Source organism: Typopeltis vanoorti, chromosome 12 (genome assembly GCF_054136105.1).
Source record: "Typopeltis vanoorti isolate ZY-2024b chromosome 12, IOZ_Tvanoo_1.0, whole genome shotgun sequence".
NCBI classification, from domain to species: domain Eukaryota; kingdom Metazoa; phylum Arthropoda; class Arachnida; order Uropygi; family Thelyphonidae; genus Typopeltis; species Typopeltis vanoorti.
Window position 1 is genome coordinate 82,705,476 of NC_143560.1, and position 22,554 is coordinate 82,728,029.

At 35.2% G+C, this 22,554-nt stretch overlaps 1 protein-coding gene across 4 annotated transcripts in view; it reads right to left on the minus strand.

Moving 5' to 3' along the window:
* Positions 1 to 8,005: 8,005 nt before the first annotated feature.
* The window catches only part of LOC150100943 (enoyl-CoA delta isomerase 2-like), a 384,225-nt gene continuing 369,676 nt past the window's right edge, over positions 8,006 to 22,554 (minus strand). For all 4 annotated transcript variants that reach the window (XM_090401230.1, XM_090401231.1, XM_090401228.1 and 1 more), the window contains one exon: positions 8,006 to 8,292. In XM_090401230.1, coding sequence (XP_090257356.1) covers positions 8,110 to 8,292 — 183 coding nt within the window. In that variant the 3' untranslated portion in view covers positions 8,006 to 8,109. The remainder of the gene's footprint in view (positions 8,293 to 22,554) is intronic.

A 22,554-nucleotide genomic window follows, 5' to 3' on the forward strand; every position in this document is an offset into this window, starting at 1 on the left:
CAATCCTGAAATGCCCACTGATCAGCTTTTGCAATGAATCTATTTAGTGATAGTGAATTTGGTGTATTTTATTCTACAAATCAGTGCACCGGAAGAGATGCACTGATTGTTTTTTTTACTTTACGTATAATAATTGAATACTTTTTTTTCGAATTTTAAAATTTTCAAATGTTTGCTTTGAAAATATGATGTCAAATATTTATATTTTTAAATAATATTTATTGAAATAAATATGTCCTTTTTCTTTCGTTTCTAGCAAAATAGCATTATATGGATCATCACATTTCAGATTTAGAAACGATTTTTTGTTATTCATAAGACAAAATTAAAAAAAAAATGTTAAAATGCTAAATTGCCTTACTCGGTTTCCGATTGTGTCTTTTTGGTATCAAAAATTTATATCCAATGATATTTTAGCAGTGATTCTTCCCCTTCGTCATTTATTTATTTATTTGTATTATGCATATTACGATAATATCTAGTGCATAACCTCGTAGATATGTTGAAAATATAATGTGAAAAATATCATATATTTGTGATTCAACATTTTTGCTCATTTTGTAGATTTTCTAATGCTTCCCCCCCCCCCCCCTCCTTATTCTCTCCTGGAACTGAATTGCATAACTACTCTAAATTTCTATACAGGTTTGAAAGCTTTTCTAGGCAGCATTCAAAATCAATTACTTAATTTTACCATTTTGACAAAAGATATACGGCAATCAGATTGTATCGTGAAACTTCTGAATCTGTTCTATTTATTTGCAATCTAAAACCAGCTGTTCTACTGCCCGCTGAAATTATGTGAAATTTTAGAAATAATATGCTATATTTTCACCATGCAAAATTGTCTATATGCATACCACACAAAAGAAAGTTCAAAGTTCTGTTAATATTATTTGTGTTTGTTTTTCTTTTAAAAAAATCTAAATATTACTTCTTCTGCTGCTGGAAGCTATTTCTGAAATAATCTACGTCTTATAAATACTGGTAATTCTACAAATCAGTGCACCGGAAGAGTTGCACTGATTGATCTTTCACTTTACGTATAACAATTGAATAATTTTTTTTCGAATTTCAGAATTTTCAAATGTTTGCTTTGAAAATATTATGTCAAATATTTATATTTTTAAACAATATTTTTTGAAATAAATATGTCCTTTTTCTTTCGTTTCTAGCGAAATAGCATTATATGGATCATCACATTTCAGTTTAAGAAACGATTTTTTGTTATTCATAAAGACAAAATAAAAAAAAATGTTAAAATGCTACATTGCATTACTCGGTTTCCGATTGTGTCTTTTTGGTATCAAAAATTTATATCCAATGATATTTTAGCAGTGATTCTTCGTGTTCGTCATTTATTTATTTGTATTATGCATATTACGATAATATCTAGTGCACATCCTCATAGATATGTTGAAAATATAATGGGAAAAATATCATATACGGAATGATTCAAAATTCTTTTTCATTTTGAAGATTTTCTAATGCTTCCCCCACTCCTTATCCTCTCCTAGAACTCACAGGTTTGAAAGCTTTTCTAGACAGCATTCAAAATCAATTACTTAATTTTACCATTTTTACAAAAGATATACGGCAATCAGATTGTATTGTGAAACTTCTAATTCTGTTCTATTTATTTGCAATCTAAAACCAGCTGTTCTACTGCCCGCTGAAATTATGTGAAATTTTAGAAATAATATGCTATATTTTCACCATGCAAAATTGTTTATATGTATACCACACAAAAGAAAGTTCAGTAGTATTATTTTTGTTTGTTTTTCTTTAAAAAAATCTAAATATTACTTCTGCTGCTGGAAGCTATTTCTGAAATAATCTACGTCTTCTAAGTACTTGGTAATATCCTCTTAGCTGGAGGAAACGTTGAAGGCTTATTACTCTCAGTGCTATTGAGAAGAAAGGGGAGAACACTAAAGTGCTCCAGGCTGTAGTGCAGAATATGTCAAGAATGTCTTGTTTCCTTTTCGATTGTTGATTACCTATATTCTAACAGAAATACTGATATTTCGTTTACATGCTTATACATTATTTATGCCAAAATAATTGCTTAATTTATAATGATCAGTTTCACTTTTATTATCAAAAGTTAGAAATTAAATCATACAATTATCTTGAAAAAAAGGATTTGAATTATTATCGAAGAAAAGGTGCATATGCGTTTCATAATCTTCTTTTTTTTTGGGGGGGGGGGGGGAGATATAGACCTAAGCAATCTGCGGATATTTCAGATAATTTATTTCATAAATCGTTCGCAAGACAGCTGTTACAAACGTAAATCACTTGGGGAACATACCCATTCATTTTAGTATAAAACAGTAGCAAAGGTTCAGTTACTTTAGATATCTAATCTACAAGAAAATGTTATGTCTGCTGAGATTAGAATCATACGTGAATAATTTTTCTGACATGATTTCTCTATTCGTTATAATGTAACCAATTTCCAGATTTTTTTCCTTCTTGCAGACTTCATGTTATATGCAGTGATTTCTTCTTTGAACTATAAGAAAAAAATTCAGATAACAGGAGAAAAATATGCAGTATTTTCTTTTCCACTGGCTGAATTTACAATGTTCTTTCTTTGTGTTTTGAAGAGAAACTGCAAATGACTTTTTTCTTACTATTTTTGCCATTATAACATCTCATATAATTATAAGAGTGACATTTTACCGTTTTTCTCCCACGCGAGAAACAGAAATAAGGTGGTAATAATATTGTTGATTCTGCCAAACTTCATTGTAGCAGAAATTTTTATTACAAAACTTTGTAATATATATATATATATATATATCTCCGAAACAAGAAATTTGGAACCCATATCACATCAATGTTGAGTGTTGGCAAGGTGAAAATGTTCCCGTTATTATTTATATATTTCATTTATTAACTAGGGGGCTATGCCCAACCCCCCGTGTTCCGGTATGGTAGACCAGTTCTCCTTCAATTGTGATAACTCGAAAGGGGTTTCAGCCACTGAATTCTGATGACTCGAATTTTGAAGACTCGACACTCAGGGTAGCCCCTGAGTTTCAAAACGTTTCGATAAACATGACATAAAAAAGCTTATCATTTTATATATATATATAGGGTAGATTTTATTTCATTATTTTTTTGATGAAATACTTTACCTGGAATACTCTTTCCAGTTTCTCTGTGTCAAAAAAGAACTGAAAAATTAGCCTTCAAGATGAAAAAGAAACAGTGCATTCGGGTATCCCTCTATCAATATTTGTAGTCCTGAAAAGGACTGTTTTGATGGCCTTGAAAACAAACATTTTTTATTTCATACTGTTCAGAATTTAAAATTCTTAAACAGCGTGGAACACCTTGAAGCAAGGGTAAACACACAAAACAATTTTACACTCAGGGCACCAGATTTTTGTTTCCTTTCTGATATTTTTTTTATTACATACATAATATTTGCGTGGAGGTTTTTTTTATTAGTCGTTGGTGGTAGATTTTGGATAATGGTTGGAGTTAGCAGCGTTCAACCTCGGATGTCTGACAGGATTTCCTGTTTTTCTGCTTGCTGAAGAAGGTGCATTTGCATGCAGCAATGCTTTCGCAATTTCTATTCTGTATTCTAGATATGTTATGGTAGACAAACATTTTTTCTTATACAGGAGGAATCTGTTCCAAATAACAAAATCCAAACACTTCAAAATTCAAATAACATGTCCAAACACTTTTTTGTAATATTTTTTATGCTGTTTCCTCATTACAGAGTAGAATGATAGCTGCTGATCGCACCTGTCGACTCAACCCATAGTGTCGTTGTATGCACACACAGCAATGGGTTTTTCTTTCTTCAAACCATGCTTCTCCACGGATTCCGCTGATGGATTGTGCAGGGAAGATAGCAGAAAAACATCTTTTTTGTCTTTCCAACCTAGTGCAAAGACTTTCCCTCACTGATAAGTTCGGATTTCCCCCTTCGATAGCTTTCCTGAAGCCAGATCTGGAGGCATATCTCGCCTTTTTGCATTTACAGTACCATAACTATCTGTAAGATGCTGTAAAAGCAAATCAGCGAGTTCAGGACACATATATAGTAATTATCCATTATAATGCAGTAAAGGGTCTAGTAATGTAGTTACTAGACCCCAGTAAAGGGTCTAGTAACTGCATTACTGAACGCATCGACAAGGGGAGATCCGAATATTTATCGTGCTCGATTACAGTTTGCTTTCCCGTATAAGGTTTGAAATCCCAAGGATATCCACTTTTCGATTCGCAAAGCATAAAAAATTTTACTCCATACTTCGCTTTCTTTTTGGGAATATACTGCTTACATTTCAGTCCACCTTTGAATGGCATAAGGCTTTCATCGATACTCAAGTCTCTCTCGGGAATGTAGAGTGATCTACATTTTTGACGGATTTTCATCAGAAAATCATAAATTTTGTTGAGGACTGGGCAAGGATGTGTTGCCTGATCTTTTCTTCATTATTCTGAAAATGCAAATACTTCATGATGAGACTGAATTGTTTTTCAGTCATAACATCACGAAACATTGGCGTGTTCAGAATCCAGTCTGTAGACCAATGCATTTCAAGAGCGGGCTTTCAAAATGTATTTCGAAACTTCGGGTTTTTCACTTTCTTTATTCTGATATTGCATTTGAAGGATGACAGTGATTTTAAATATTAATTTCACCTGTATCCGAATATCACATAATTTCCTGATTTATAATAATCACGAAATATGTATATTGTCTGATTTATAATTTGCTAATTTATAATAATCACCACATAGTTTCAGTATCGAAAAATTAAAGTTATGTGGAACAATTACTAGAGAAAAATAACGAATTAAATAAAAACTGTACCTATGTTTCATAACAGTTTTCGGGTGTGTGATAGTAATGCAACGGGGGGGGGGGGGTTAAACTATCAGAGGCGAAATAAAGTTCAATTCTATTGTAAAAATATGGAAATAAACTTTCACATTTGATATACATATTTTGAATGATAAAAGTAAGCAAATGTATCGCTTACTTTAAAAATTGGAGAATAAAATATCTGAATTATGCAGAAAATATAAATTTAAATCATAACTGTTAATTTCATTTTGTAATGACCAATTCTACAAGGAAACCAAGAAAGTGAAAGTACAGATTACTATACAACATGAAGAAAAAATTTAGTAATATGATTAAAGAATTTCATGTTATTCTCTATAAAGCAAAGTTGCTCAAGCGTGTCACAAAGGAAATCTGTTAAGTATTATTCGATTTCGATGGTTTTGTACAAAAATAAAATTAATATAACCTGGAGCCGGTTTTCTTTTCTTTTTTTAAAAGAATATTCCAAATAATTATCGTGAATTAATTTCTTCGAGAACAAAGAAAAATCTTTTGTCTAGTAGCGATTAGAAAAAAATTAGCGCAAAAAAATAAAAAATTAAATTGGTTAAGTGAAGAAATTATGCAAGACCTTTATTTTGTCCAGAAATTAAAATTGTATTGTACAATAAAAAGAGAATACAAAAATATAAATAATTTCTCTATTTTTAGTCTATCATATATAACTAAAATCCAGTTCACCAGCATGGAACAAGAAAGTCCGTTTCTTGTTATAGGCAACTGATAGGCAGCTACGGACGGGAGATAATCCGATTAACCTTTCTCTTCAGCGTGAGGGTTTATCACACCTTCTAATGGACATGACAGTCAAATTGCACTTCTTATCCAGGTTCTTTAAACAGGTGGGCTGAATCTTATCCAGATTTATTTGGACGTCTATAGACGTCCTAGCCGGTAGGAAGGTTAATGCAAGGAGTGTTAAGGATTTTAAGATTCTTTATCAGGGCTGTCCAAAACACGGCCCGTGGGCCACATCCGGCCCACAGTGCGATTTTGTGTAGCCCACCTGTGGGTTTTGATATTCATGAGTGAAAAATAAAATAACAATTTGAATTGAATGTGTATTAGATATTTTAATTCTATCACTAATTGATAATCTCAGTGTTGGTAATTTTATTTGGTGTTTGGGTATCCAAAGCAATACGGTGCAGCAAGTTTAAGTATGAAAGATTATTCATAGAATCTGCCTCAGCTCTAAAAACGTTCCAAACCTCAACAAATTTGGGTGCATAAGACTGCCCCAAATTTGGGAGACTTACATGATGAGAACATCAGCCCAGCGGCCAAGACAACCCAATATAGCCCGCTAGGAGGGGAGGGGGCACCATTAGGACTTTAGGAACAACAATAGTTTCTTATCTTCTGCCTCATTTGCTTTTTGTAGTGCCTGCGTGCACATGACATATCTGTATGTTCCCATGAAGATGGCAATGTGACATTGCCGAAATATAGGAAGTGTTTATTAAAGTTTCTTTTAATTAATATTACAGTATACATTGTAAATTCCTTAAATAATTTAATAGTCATTTTACATCAATATATACCCCTGTGTTTTTCAAATATTAGATGTGTCAAAGAAGCGTTCTGATATTGTTTTGTTCCAATGTACATGCTCCAGATCCTCACGGGTAACACGAGCGCTCGATTATTGTTGCTCATTTGTTCAGCTATCGAGGTTGTGTCACTGCTGCTCACCAAATTACTAGATATGCATTGTGATACAGCCCTTGGATAAATCTTTTTTTTAAATGCAGCCCTCGGATTACCTATGTTTGGACAGTGCTGTTCTATATGATAAATATGTTGTCGGTTGAATGAACCTCCCATGATGAGTCTGCTGACTCCATGGAGGGTGTAATAATAATAAAAAAAAAGGTTATAGTGACTGAATATTGTCAGTATAAGATCTGTAGTAAGAAGAAATGTAAACTGCACTGTAGCCTTCCTCAAGAAGTATTCCCAAACAACTACAATCTGCAACTCTTCAAAAAAATCAAACTTCTATCTCGGTGCTCATCTGTAGCCCACACAAGGCACTGATGTGCTTATAGGTCCCTTGTCCTCTTGCGTATATGGGATCAATATAAAAAAAATTAACCTCTGTGGAACTAGTAAAAATATTTCTACATTTTTACTAATTTCATTGGAGGTTTTTCTTAGGACAAACTACTTCTCTTTTCGTGTTTGAACATGTTAGCAATAATCTGATTTCAGGAGTGGCTGTTTACTGAAGAGAAAAATTAGAATCCCTTGCATAAAATTTTATCAAAAGCTGCGTATTAACAAGAATATAATTTCTTGAAAAGTATGATTTACTTTGTAATCAACTGAAAAAACTTTCTACATCTATCTGTAATCCAGAGTGTTTTAACAAATGTGATGCACTGTTCTACTGTTTTTGTATTATAGGAAATATGTGACTTTTGCATTAATTCAACCTTGATATCTTCCTGAGTCTGGCTCCCATTAATGAGACCTGTTGTTATTAATGGGAATTCTTTCCATTAATAACAGCAGCTTTGCCACAAATTCCACAATTGGGTATATTAACAATAATACTTTGCTTAATAAATTAGTGAATTTCCAAAGACTCTAGGAGAATGACATATGGTCACCTTCAGTAATGCATTCAAATGGTTGAGGTACTAGCATCTGATATCCAATCTATGACATCTGTCAGCTTGTAAGGAGTAGAACATGCATTCTGCAGCTGCTCTCTTGCTTTGTGTATTTGGAACAGATTATATGTAATATGCTGGGCATTCCATCTTACAAAAGAACAGGGTCTTTATTTTAAATGCAATACCACCAGATGTCAGTAATGGAAATAGATTTTAATTTTTATAATCGAGTTAAAATATCGTTTATGAAAAGTTAGTGAAAAAACATGGATTCGAAAACCAGCACTATGACATACAAATACTTTACAATATTGCATTATGGAAATTTTATTGTTCAGTCTCTGACCATTTTTGTATTTAGAAAGAAGCATTATAAGAGATACCAACTTTTTGACTAGGTGGTGTAGCCTATATCATTATGTGATATGTTTAATAGGGAGAGAGAAAATATTTCTTTAAATTAATGAATATAACATCTTGTGTAAAATTTGAACTCAAATCATTTCTTTCTTTTTTTTAATTTGTATCTATTTTTGATATAAAAGTTAGAGGTAACGTGTGTACATTTTTAGTGACAAGAAAAAACTAATTTGAAGCCCTACTATCTCATACAGTCTGTGATGGTGGCTGCTTTGTATCTTGGTCTTTCTTTTGAAAAAATTCCAGAACAGCTTGAAGGCAATTAGGTGCCTGCCACCATTCTTTCAGTTGATTGCATTCTGCAATGTTTGCTTCCTGTAAGATATTTCTTTCTACATCTCTACACAGTTTCTTTGAAGAGATCATTGACTGGAAAACAACAACAAAAAAAAAAAATCTTTCATTAAATAATATTACCAAATATTTGTCAAATTTTAGGACATCTGTTTGTATAAAAACTCAGTAACAGAATTCAATTCTACAAAGACAGTTTTTATATAGAGCACTGTATACATGACTTCAAGATGAGTAGAGCAAAATTCAATACATCAGTGAATGTAGAAAAGTCTGGTAAAAGTAAGTGATAAGATATTATCCTATGTAAAACTATATACAGGTTGGTTCACAATTCCACATGCAAACTTTGAGGGGGAGATAGGGAACATCAAAATCAACCATATTCACATAGGAAAGCATGAACAGAAAAGCCACCTATCACTTTCAGGTGGCTTTTCCGGTTATGCTTTCTGGAAAAGCCACCCCAATTGTTCAACCCAGTGCCCAGGTGAGCAATTGGGGCTTCCTCATTCAAGCTTTCGATGTTGTACGAAGAAAACATGCGTTGTTTTATGAATGCTGAGATGGCAGACATGCACTTCGTTTATGGGTTAGCTGATGGCAATGGACAAGCCGCTGTACGAATGTATCGTGAAAGGTACCCAAACAGACATGTACTGCATTACCAAATGTTTGCGCATTTGCATCAGAATTTGTGTGATTATAGATCATTCAGGGATGGATTGCAGGCAATGACAGTGGGTGGCCATGATCGATGCGAAATCCCGCTATGGAAGAGGAGGTGTTGCATGCAATGGACAATAATCCAGAGACAAGCACACGTGCCGTTGCCCCTGCTATAGGAGTATCTCGATCCAGTGTATTGTGTGTTTTGCAGTCTGAGTCCTTGCATCCATTTCATCTGCAATGGGTCCAGTTACTGATGACCGAAGATTATCCTTGACGGGTGGAATTGATGCAGTGGTTTCTGCAGAAAAGTGCCGAAAACCCGGATTTTCCAACTTGCGTTTTGTTCATGGAAGAAGCTTCATTTACCTGCAAAGGGATCTTCAATCACCACAATGCTCGTGTGGGCCCATGAGAACCCACACGCTGTGCGATCACATGCTGCACAACAACGCTTCGCCATTAATGTATGGGCAGGTATCGTCGCTGACTGTTTAGTTGGCCCATACCTATTACTATCCCAATTGGACTCTCAGAAGTAGCGGACCTTTCTGGAAGAAGTTCTGCCGGATTTATTGAACAATGTTCCAATGACTGTGTGTCAGCAGATGTGGTTCCAACACGACTGAGCTCCAGCCCATTTTGGCATTTCTCGCATCGGTATTTAGTTCTACTTGACATCTGTTTATATTCTGAAGTGTAGCGTAATCCCTGATATTTTAAACATCGAGGGGGAGTTTCCCCCAAACTTCAAGTTTAAATGTACTGTACTAGGAAATGATAATTATAATGGAAATACCCTTTTTAACAGAACTGAATTCAAACAGAAATTTTAAAAATAAGTGCCATTTGAATCGTGTTAAATCAAAATATACTGTGTAAAAATAGAATTACTTTTGTTTTCTAAACTGTGTTATTTCGAAATCGTGTAAAAAAAAAGCCGTGTTAAAAAAGAGAATTAGCTTAATTTTATCATTCATTCTTGTTCTGGCTCTGGTGAGATTCTCTCAGTGGAGCACATATCCTGTTTTAGTAATAGAAAGGGGAAAAGCATTCTTATAACCTCCTTCATAGCTAACACTGAATTTGCTTCTCAGCTTCCTAGAATTCAGATGAACCAAATCTGCACAGAGTTGATCTAAGTCCTTATATAACAGGACTACAGCTTCTCTGCCTATGTTTGTCAATGTCTCTTTCATAGTTAGATCATAGAGTACCATTTCTGCAATGTATTCAATAAATTTAAGTCTTTTATCAACTAAAATCTCTTGTAAGCTGGTCTCATATGAAATTAGAGTTCATCATCATCAAATTCCTGACATGTACCCTCAAGGGGTATACCGGATATGATAGTACTACATAAAAAATTTACATAATTACTAACTTCCTATCTACAATTTTCCTCCAAATCATTATTACTTGTCAAGACTCCAATGTTATCATTATCAGATCTTATATTTCTATCGTCTAAGGCACATTGTACAATATCAATCCACCTATACCTTGGTCTTCCTCTGAGTCGTTTTCTTGCCAACCTAGCAGAGAACACTTGTTTTGCTAATCTTTCCTCGCCCATTCTATTTAAGTGACCATACCACCTGAGATTAGCTCTGCTAATGCATTCCTGGATACTGACAATGTCAAGTTCTTTCCTAATATCGTCATTTTTAATATGATATTGCCATTGATGCCATCTGTTCACGCCTCTAATCTTTCTCAGGACTCTCATATCTGCAGTCTCTAGTCTTTGGTCAAGTGTTTTACTTCTGACCCAGCTCTCAGATCCATAAGTTAAAACTGGTTTGAACACTGCCTTGTATACAGCTAATTTAGTGTTCCGACTAATTTCTCTCTTATTCCATATGAATTTATTCACTTGACTTCCTACCATACCAGCTTTGTTGATTCTGTTTTCTATTTCCATATTTAATGTACCATCTTCACTAAAAATCGTGCCGAAGTAGCTGAAATGTTATACTTGTTCCACAGGTTCCCCGTTCACAACACAGTTGACATTTTCAACAATTCTACCTATTTTCATTGTCTTTGTCTTTTTAATGCTGACCTTCATACCATATTTATTACAACACTTATTCAATTTAGTCAGGAAATCTTGCAAACTTATAGTGGATTTATTCAGAAGTATAACATCGTCCGCATAAAGCAAAGAGCTGATATTAACATCTCCAATTCTGATATAATGTTTAATACCACTTTCCTTCATAATGTGATCCATATAGATAATGAATAACAGAGGGAATAATGTACATCCTTGTCTCACACCAGATTCAACATTAAACCACCTTCCAGTACATCCTTCAATTCTAACTGCCAACTTACAACTCAAATACAGACTAAATATTGCCTGATATAATGCCCTATTGACACCATATAACTGTAGCGTATTGAATAGCTTCTCTCTTGGCACCTTGTCATATGCCTTTTCCAGATCGACAAAACTTAAATACAGATCTTTGTTATATTCCCATGCTTTCTCGACTATTTGTCGTAAAGTGAAGATATGATCCTGACAGCCTCTATTTGGCTTGAATCCAGCTTGTTCTTCACCAAGCTTTTCTTCCACAATTCTTCTCAACCGTTTCTCAATTATACTTGCATAGATCTTGCCAGGAACACTCAGTAGGGAAATACCTCTGTAATTCTCACATGCAGTTTTATTTCCCTTTTTATATATGGGCACTATTAGAGCTCTACTCCAATCATCAGGAATTCGTCCCTCTGTCCAGGCTTTCTGAACTATGCAGTGCAGCCACAGTAAGACTTTTATACCACCATACTTCAGCATTTCCGGTCGAATATCATTTACTCCTGCTGCCTTTCAATATTTTAAGCCTTTGATGGCTTTTTCAAATTCAAGAATGGATATGTATTCCTGACTGTATGCCTGTTGAGTGTTTTTTTACCACTGTGCTATCACTGCTTGTTTCATTTAGCAATTTTTTGAAGTAATTATTCCATACTTCAAGGATATCTTTTTGTCCCGATTTCATGTCACCTTTATCATCTCTAACTCCTTTTACAGCACTCTTTCCTCCATTCCTAAGCTTCTTCAACAACCTCCAGAATATTTTGCCACCTTCTTGATATTTATTTTCTATGTCCTTGCCAAAGTCCTCCCATGACTTTTGTTTAGCTAGTTTTGCACAGTGTTTTGCTTTCTTACATTTGTCTCTGTTTTCTCTAAGAGCACAAGGGGACTTGTTGCCAGGAACTTTTGATATGATTTCTTCTTTTTCTTCACTGCCTCTTTAACTTCCTGTGTCCACCATGGAGTTGTGATTTTTCTATCCTTGCAGACAACCTCACCACATGCCACTCTGGCTGAATCAATCAGGGTTTTCTTCAAGGCTTGATTCCTGTTCTCAAACTCTTTCATTTTTTCTTCAATAATCTTTGTATATGTTAGTCTACAGTTCACATCTGAGAGCTGCTCAACTTTTATTCGCTTTAAAACTTTCTTACATGTTATTCTTTTCAATATGAAATTCAATTTTATCTTGCTCAAGACTAAATAGTGATCACTTCCAATTTCAAATCCTCTGTACAATCTGGTGTCCTGCACCAGGGAGAAAGCATCACTATCAACAATAACATAGTCAATGAGACTTTTCTTATTCCTTGCCTCTTCTCTCCATGTGAATTTGTGCACATTTTTATTTTGGAACATGGTGTTAGTAATAACCAGCCTATGTCCCGAGCAGAAATCCAACAGGTATTTGCCATTATTATTAGCTTTGCTCTTTTCTCCAAATTTCCCAAAATATTTTTGTATGTCTAACAATCATTTCCTACTCTGCTATTCAGATCCCCAGCAAGGACTAACTTTTCCTTTTTCATTGTGTCAGTTGCTTTTTCTAAAGCTCAAAAAATTCCTCCACTTCTACCTTAGTTGAACTTTCTGTGGGACCATAGGCATAAATAAGTCTCATTGTCCAGTTCCCCATTCTCATATTTGCCCAAATCACTGTACTTGAAACTGCCTGCCATTCAAGAAGATTAGCCTCGTATTTTGCGTTGAATACTATGGCTACTTCTTCTTTTTTTTGATTGTCATTTCCTGAATATAACATTTTGTATTTATTGCTCAGAAAGATCTCACCAGTTTTTGTCTTTTTTGTTTCAGTCATCCCATTATGTCGATCTGGTACTTATCTAATTCCTCAGCTAGCTCCATTTCTTTGCCATTCAGGCTTCTTATGTTGATAGTAGTGATGTTAAGTTGGGGTGTGTTTTCAGATTTCTTCCAGTAGCTGACTTTTCGCTGTTCACCCTATTTCCCTGGCGAAAACAACAGGGGCCTTGTTTAACCGGGCGATGCCCCAGCCGGCATGAAATTTTGTCATGTTGTACCATCATTTTTTTTCCTCCAAAATGGGAAAACTGGCTAGAAGAATAAACACAATTTATAGACATAATACACTGGCCTCATAGCTTGTACTGCTTAGGTTTTAATTTCAATCACCTAGTACTCCAACACTCCTTCAAGATCTCTTGCTGCATATATTTCCTTCAGTACATCCCACAACTACTACAGTACTCAACCTTGCACCTCTTGAAATCCATCACGCAAGATCACATCAGACACATACACTGATATTCCTTCTATCTTCTTATTATGCCAATGTAATAAAATTTTTCTGCAAAATCTTTATGTGAGCTTTCCAATTAGTAACTCTGACCAGCTCTGAATCATCTCTGCACCATAGATAAACATTTGTTCATTTAATGAACAAATGTTTGCCTATGGTGGGGAAGGGACACATTCCCAGTATCACTGAAATAAGATTAAATGATAGTTCAAGAAATGAAGTTCAGAAACAATGAGGTATCCCAAATCTCAAAATGAAGCTTCGGGATACCCCATTTGTCATCATCCTCTCCTCCACCTCCTTGATATACAACTGTTTGATAGAGCACAAATAAGAAGTGTGACCAGTAGTGTGGTGTGGAGTATCTGATGATTTTCATTCAGATGTACCATGTTTTTATTTAATTTATTTTTTTTTATTAGATGACTTATTTATTATGTAGTTTTAAAAAAAATTGGAAAGAAATAAAGTTTAATCAAATGTATCCTCCCCCCCTCTCCCCAATTTACCATGATATAACGGTTCCTTTAATACTATACTCTCTTGTGGAATTTAATTTGATGCTGTAATTAAATTCAATTATCCTTGTCTCCATAATTTAATTAAAGTTATGCAGTTCATTTTATAAAATGTTGTTAAAATGATTTGTAACTTTATGTTATAATGTTTTGTTAATTTCAACAATGTTGCATAATGGCAGCATAAACACGTGGACTTATCAATATGCATTACTTCATTGCACTTGCAGCCAATAATAGTGAGTTTGAAGTATGTGCAGAGAAAGTAAACTCATACTGGTTATGAGATAACCATTTTTGACAGAAAGAGTTATATGAACACATTTGAGAACAATGGATTTATCTGGAAGTATTGATTTCTTCAAATGGTGTATGACCACTAGAGGATAATCTAGAAGAAGGCTTCAAATATAACTTTCATTGTAAGGAATAACGGTAGCTCAAGTTTGGAGTAAGCAAGTTCCAATGCGAAGTATGTTTACTCTTTCTTTATATCATGCTTTTATTCGTGTCGATGGAATAATGAAGATTGAGCATTTTATTTCAAGCAGAAAGTTGTGTTTCTTCCGGTGTTTCTTGTGTGACATCGGTATTACAGAATACCGAAGACAAGAAGAAGACTTATTCAGGCAAGAATAGGAACTGAATACATGGAATGAAGATATAGGGCAAACAGTTTATTCTATTGTATTTTGTCTTCATGTTCCTTTCTAGAGTAATGTTCCTGAGAATAATTTGTACTTAAGTTACAGAGGTGGGATGTGTTCCTTATTTTGTAATAAGCGTTAGCTTTGAGCCAGTGTGAAAAGATTACTTTATTGGAATTGACTGTATTAAAAATACAATAGTTGTTTAATATTAGAGAGAAATGAATATTTCCTTTGCTGTTTACTGACTATAGTAAAAATGCTATGGTTGATTAGTAAAGGAATTTGCTTAGTTTTGGTGTTGGAATTTTTTTTTTAAATTCCCAAATTTAAATTTCAAATGGGTGAGTGAGAGAGAGAAATGCATTTCATATAATTTTCTTAATAGTTATGTTTCTATCCCCCCCCCCCCTCGATGGTGTCTCTACCTTATGGTGGGGAGGCTTGCACATTCCGATGATCTTGTGAGCTATACCGACAGTAGCATTGCTACCAGCAGGGTCTCCCAAGCCAGACAGGTCACAAATGAGGGATCAGCTGGTTGTGAAAAATGAACCAAGTAATCTTCATGAGACGGACTTAGATATCTACCCAGGCCTTGGAATAATGGTTTGCGAATAGCTTAATGAAATGTCAGAAGCTTGTACAGAGTTAGAGCATTTCAAGAAATCATATATGAATTAAATAGATATAGTAGCAATACAAGAGACACGATGGATGGAGAAGGAAATTTGAAGAAAGAGAACCTTTTGCTACTTTATAGTGGAAACTACTCTAATAAACATGAATTAGGAACATGTTTCAGCATTAGAAAAAAATTGTGCTCATCCTTGATCGAATTTGAAGCTTTTAAATGAAAGAATAAGCAAGCTAAGAGTATAAGCAAAATGGTTCAAGATAACCTTTATTAATGTACACATACCTACAGAAGAGTCAAAAGACAAATATTAATGGAGAAAGATCAGTTAATTTGGCTACATCCAGAAATTTAATGGAAATCTCCTGATGGCAGAGGCATAGCTAGGGGGTGGCCCGCCCCGGGCGGCACTTTGAACTTTTGCAGTTAATTTAATTCTAAAATACAGTCTCGAGAACTCATTTCCAAATATTGTAATACTACTGAAAAATTTTCCTCACAATTGCTGTAAGTGTTGCTAGTTATGAGTGGAGTTTTTCTAAATAAAATTGATTAAGAATTACCTACATTACTATAAAATAGACTTTGCTAATGTCATCGATGATTTTGCTAACAGAAAAGCAAGAAAAATAACATTTTAGAATGTTGGAATTAAAGTTTTATTCAAATACAAACATAATGTTTTAATTTGTTTCCTTATACGTCGTTTTGACTTTTTGCATTATTTTTGGTATGTATGGAGAGGGGCGACAAACTCAGGGACTGCCTCGGGCGGCAAAAGCTCTAGCTACACCACTGCCTGATGGTCATACATTCAATCAAATAGACCATATCATAAACAGTAAAGGACACAGAAATTGCATTCAGAATATCTAGAGCTTCAGTGGAACTGAGTGTGATAGTGATGCCTTACTTAAGGTTAAAATAAACAGTAAATATTTTTCAGTACATGCAAATCAACTGAGATACAAAATTAACAAACTACATATAACAGAAGAGAGAAGAAAATATGAGTGTGAATTAAAACAGAAATCAAAAAATATACAACCGAAGGAGAATGGAAAATATTGAAAACATCTGGAAACATATCAAGGACAGCAGAAAATTCAATGGAAATTCAAAGTAAAATACAACATAAAAATGGTTCAGCAAAGAATGTGAATGGGAAGTAAAAAAGAAAAAAATAGAAGCACACTTAATAATCTAGCTGATCTTCATGCCTCTCTGAGATACAAAGAGAGCAGCAAGGAAGCCAATAAAATAAGACAACGGAAAAGAAAATTCTTTCATGACCAGATTGAAATCCAGAAATACTTTATAGTAAATAATCTCAGAAAATTTTTCCATGAAACTAAAAACCAAACAACAGGCTCATGTATAGATACGAACGATTTAACTGGCGATAAGTTCAATATGAGACAGGACATGAAAGGGTTGCTGGAAGAGGCAAGAGTGAAAATCATTAGTTTTTACCTCGCTATGATAAAAATGAATTAAAAAGAAGGGCTATGATGGCAAACAATTCGATGCATATGCTATGTAGAAGGAATGGATGCGAGTTTTTGGATGTGTGGAGTGAGTTTGAAGGAAGACTGGATTTGTATAAGAGGGATGGCCTACACCTGAATGCGTTTGATATCAGGAGTCCGGAAAAACTAATAACTGGTACAAGACCTAACACAGAGTCAGGGAAACTAAATTATAAAGGGAGGAATGGTGGAATGTAAGTGTAAGAACGACAATGGTATATAACTGTGTTAATGATGAGAATGGGCTTTGTCATGGAAATGTTGATGAAGCGAGAATGATTTCAGGTTTGTGTTCATCCAGTTCGGACCTATCATATGTGTGTAAAGATGTCTACACGTGTAAAGCATTAGAGAAGAATAAAGATCTGCAAGATGTCAGGCAAACTGCAAACAAGAGTATACAAAAGAACATGCTGGTAGATTATTGTGTCTGTACACGAATGCTAGGAGTATCAGAAACAAAGGGGTAGAGTTTGTTGCCTTAGTCAATATGTTGCGACCTCAGATTGTAGGAATTAATGAGACCTGGCCATCAGAATCAGACCTACTAACTGGTATCGAGTGTCATGGGTACAGTATTTTTAGGAAGGATAGAGTGGATAGGAGAGGAGGAGGGGACATGCTACTAATGATATTGGATGACTTAAATCTCAGTTAGAGTTGTAATATGTAATAATATAGTAATAATGTAGTAATACTACTAACAATATTTCATGTGGCAATGAGTTTGAACCCATCTGGTGTGAGGTGGAATCTAACAAGACATTACATAGTGGGGGTGTTGTTACAGACCTGGTAGATCGGTTGCTGGTGATGAAGAAATGCATAACCAAATAGAAAAGGTGAGCGGGAAAAGAGTAATCATAATGGGAGACTTTAATTATCCAAATATTGATTGGGTAGCAGTAGAATCTCATGAGAAGAATGAAAATGCATTTATTGAGCTGTTGCGGGACACAACTACCCCAAGCAGCATGTGACAGAAGGAACTCAAGGTCAAAGAGTGTTAGATTTGATTCTAGTGTCAGAGGGCATTTCAGTTAAAGACAACTATTCTGCCTCCAGATGGTTACAGTGATCATGCAGTACTCACTTGGGAAGTGACTGAATGTTCCATTCAGAAAAAGTTACATGGTGAACTACAAAGCAGGAAATTATGACCACCTGAGGAGTATGCTGAGTTCAGTGGAATGGGACCGGTTGCTGGATGGAAAGAATATCGACAGTGCATGAGAAGCATTTAAACAATACTTAAATGATGTATATCAGAATGTGTTCGGAGAGTTTAAAGAATAAATAGAGTCATAAGAAAAGGATAATGTGGAAGAAATACCGTTTTCATAAAAATGATGTCTGTTATGAACATTGTAAGCAGCAGGCTAGAATAGTCACAACTGTTGTATGGAAAGCAAAGTCTGATTATGAAAAGAAACTGGCTCTGCATGCTAAAGACAACCCACAAGAACTCTATCGATATGCTGCAAGTAAAACAAAGAATGAATATGAAAGAATAACTCTTCTAAATCCAGATAGTGTGAGGGTTACAGATGCAGAAGAGGTTGTTCAGTTAATGAGTGCCCATTTTGTTAAAAGCTATCAACCTGGTGAATGCAACATTGAGCTCACTGTTACCTCTTCACTAGATGAAGAAACACAGGTGTGTGAGGCCAAGGTATTAGAGCTGTTGCATAAACTGAATAAAAATTCAGGAATAGGAACTGATGGAATATCAGCACGTGTGCTAAAAGACTGTTCAACCGAACTGGCCATTCCTTTGACAGGATGTTTAATATGAGTCTCAGAATAGGGAAGATTCTGCAGGAATGGAAGGCATGTATGGTAATTCCATTGCACAAGGTTGGTGCAAAGACGATGTATCCAACTATCGACCAATTAGTATCTCAGAAGTGGTGGTGAAGATTTTGGAAAAATTAGTTAGGGCCCCGCATTCAGAAATGGGTTAACAGTGAATATCTACTTTGCAATGAACAAAATTGGTTTACTAAGGGAACTTGTTTTAGCAACTTGCTCACATTCTATAACAATATTACCATTGAACTAGACAAGTGGAATGGATACACCACGATACTTTTGGATTTTGCTAAGGCTTTTGACAGAATACAGCATGGCAGACTGCTGCATAAATTGGAGAAAATGGGTTTGGGTTATACAATATTAGCATGGATAAGAGGATGGCTGACTGACAGATATCAAAAAGTGGTATATGGGGGATCTGAGTCTCTTTTAAGGTTTAAGGTAACAAGTGGTGTACCACAAGGATCAGTGCTTGGTCCACTGTTATTCAATCTGTACATTAATGATATTGGGAGGGATTTTACAAGTGACATACAGTTATTTGCTGATGATGCAAAGATAGGTAGGGTAATCAGGAATACAGCTGATATGCAGTCTTTGCAGAATGATTTGTAGTCTAGAATTGCGGGCATGGGAAAATGGGTGTCGGTTCAATGTCAGTAAATGTAAAGTCATTCACTTCGGCATGATTAGATATCCAATGTCGTTTTATATTGGTGGGATTAGGCTAGAAGAAACTGATGAGGCTAGGGATCTTGGAGTGTTAATAGATAGGAAGTTGAAGTTCAGGGGCCATGTGGCAAAGATTTCAAATACAACTCAAAAGATAATTGAACGTTCACATGTAAGATAAGGATGTTATTTTGCCTCTTTACAAGGCCTTGATAAGACCTTACTTGGACTATTGTGCGCAGGCTGGTTTCCATTGTGATTCTGATATATTGGAGAGGTACAAAGGAGAGTGTTAAAAATGATATCAAGATTGTGGAATACTGATTATGAAGACAGATTGAGAATTTGTAGACTGCAAACAGGAGAAAGAGGGGTGATATGATTGAGACTTACAAACTTCTGAAAGTCATACAGGATTTCAACTGATTGAATTTTTCAATTTACGGAGGATGGGGAAAGGACGAGATGGCATCCTTGGAAGCTGAGAATGAAGGCTGCCAAGAAGGGTGTGAGGGCTAGATTTTTCTCTCAGAGGGTGGTGGTTGATTGGAATTGATTGCCATTGGATGTTATGAGTGCAAGCAGTGTGAATGAATTCAAGAATAAGTATGATAGCTGGTGTGTGTAATATAGTATGTGGCCTCCTTCGATGAGTCTCTGACTCCCTGGAGGTCTCTCTCTTAATAATAATAGTAATATGAAAACAACAACAGTAATCAACAATGGCAATGGGCAAATACTAGCCACTAGAGATGAAATACCCAACAGGTGGAGAGAGAGTACTTTAACAAACGCCTAAATTGTGATGAACCTGCTGTGTCTTTCAAACAGAATACTGATCATACTTGTCAACCAGAAATAATTAAACTTTCCCTAGTTGAAGTAGAGGAAAGCATAAAGCTGCTCAAAAATATTAGTACTGATGGAATAGTAACCGATCTCATTAAATATGTGGATAATGAATTAACCATTCATATACATATACTGGTAAATTTAATATGGGAAAAAAGAAGAGATACCCCACAGAATGGAAAGAATCACTATTCATTCCAGTTTATTAAAAAGGGAAACAAATATGAATGTGAAAATTACAGGGGAACTGTGAGCAGGCTACAAAATGTTATCTAATATTATATTAAAATATATTAGATTATGCTGAAGAAATTAATGGTGAATATCATGTGATTCTGAAGAAAGAACTCAACAGTTTACCAAATATTTACACTTAGACAGATACTAGAAAAAAAATGGGAATACAATTTGCAGGTCCATATTTTATTTGTAGACTAGAAAAGCATATGATAGCATTCATAGAGAAAGACTTTGGGGAATATTAGATGAACCAGGAATACCTCATAAGATAATATGGCTAATCAAAATTTGACATCGTTTCGAGACTAGTTTTGTAACATGGCAGCACGCGGTCACAGGGAGCACCGACCTTCATAAGTCAGTGTGCCAAAAGACATCGTCCTGTGTACATCGGAAGCTGTGCGACTGGTGCTATTCTGACCACGTGCAATAGCACGTCTGTAATTTCATCATGGACAGCAAGTTAGAACAAAGAGTGAACATGAAATTCTGTGTGAAACTGGGCAAATCTGCCACAGTACGATCCTGAGACAAATCAAGCAACAGTCTTCACAGTGGAAGAGCCCATCATCTCCATGACCGAAAAAGGTGAGGCAGGTCCAGACCGTCAGTTGTGAGTTCTACTGCCACGTTTTAAGGCATCTGAGGGAGGACATTCGGCAAAAACGACTGGATCTGTGGATTGCAAAAAACTGCATGCTCCACAATGACAATGCACCCTGTCACCGAGCTCTCCCTCACACCAGTTTCTCACCGGAAACAACATGATCTCACTTCTGCACCCAGCCTACTTGCCAGATTTAGCTCCTGCGGACTTCGCCCTCTTCCTGAAGATGAAGATCCAGCTCAAAGGTCGCCGTTTTGACACTATTGTGGAGATCCAGCATGAATCGCAGAAGGTGCTTGAAATGCTTCGAAAAGAGGACTTGCAGAACTCATTCCAGAAGCGGCAGAAACACTGGGAGTGCTGTATTGCTATGCTAGGGGACTATTTTGAAGATAATAGTGCGTAAACGTAGATAAAGTAATTTCTTGTAAACATAAATAGAGCTTGTCTTGAAACTTTTTTGATACCACCTTGTATTCCGTGATTGACTAAGGGTGGAGGTTAGCTGTCCACTATTCTTCAGAATAAAAATCATTAGAAGATTTTTTTTGTTTTTCTCATAAATGGAGAAACAGCCATTAGGAAGTTAGTTTATTATAAATTACTAGATTCTTTTTCATCAATGAATTTTATTCAAAGAATTGTTAGGTTTAGTTCCACAGAATGAATGGACAAAAATATATGATCTACAAATTTAAACTAACAATGAGATTTAAAAAACTGCTTGAGAATAACTGTTCTTCAAACTGTATCACATAAAAATTTGAAACAGTTCAAAAAATTATCAATAGTTCTGTGCCTATTGAATACTATTTAGGCACAGAACCATTGGCAATTTTTCATCTATCTCATTTTCCAACTGCAAACATCACATTTAACAGACTGTACTTAAGTGAATTTTGTAAATGCTTTCTAGTGGTCTGTTTGTTTTTGTACTAATAAGCTTTAGTAATTATAATAGTTAGTGAGTGCACTGGAAAAAGTGTTGCTAGATGGAAGTAGAATGTGTGATGTAAGCAAGAGATGAAGTGAAAAATCAGGAGAGTGATATTGAAGAGACAAAAGTGCTTGACAGGAAAACGGGGGGAACCTGGGTGGACAGGGAGACATGGCATAAGGAGAGTGGATGTTGAAAGTGGCACTGAATGTGTGTATGAAGATGGAGTATATTGTGATGTGGATAGGGAAGTTGATACTGAGCAGATATATGTGGTAAGTGGTGATAAAAGTGACTGGGCAGGTGTGGTGGAGAAATCACAACCAACAAGGCTTTGACAGGATTGGTTATATACCTAAAAATGAATTACTGTTTGTTTACAAATGCCAGAAGTATCAGAAATAACAGTGATGAAATAGTTTCACTGATTAAGCTTATTCGCCCCAAAAAAATCAGAATAAGTCATACATGGTTGAATGAAAATGATATTCTAATGGGAAGAGAAATGGAAGGATACAGTATTTTTCATGAGGATAGAAGTATCAGAAATAACAGTGATGAAATAGTTTCACTGATTAAGCTTATTCGCCCCAAAATCAGAATA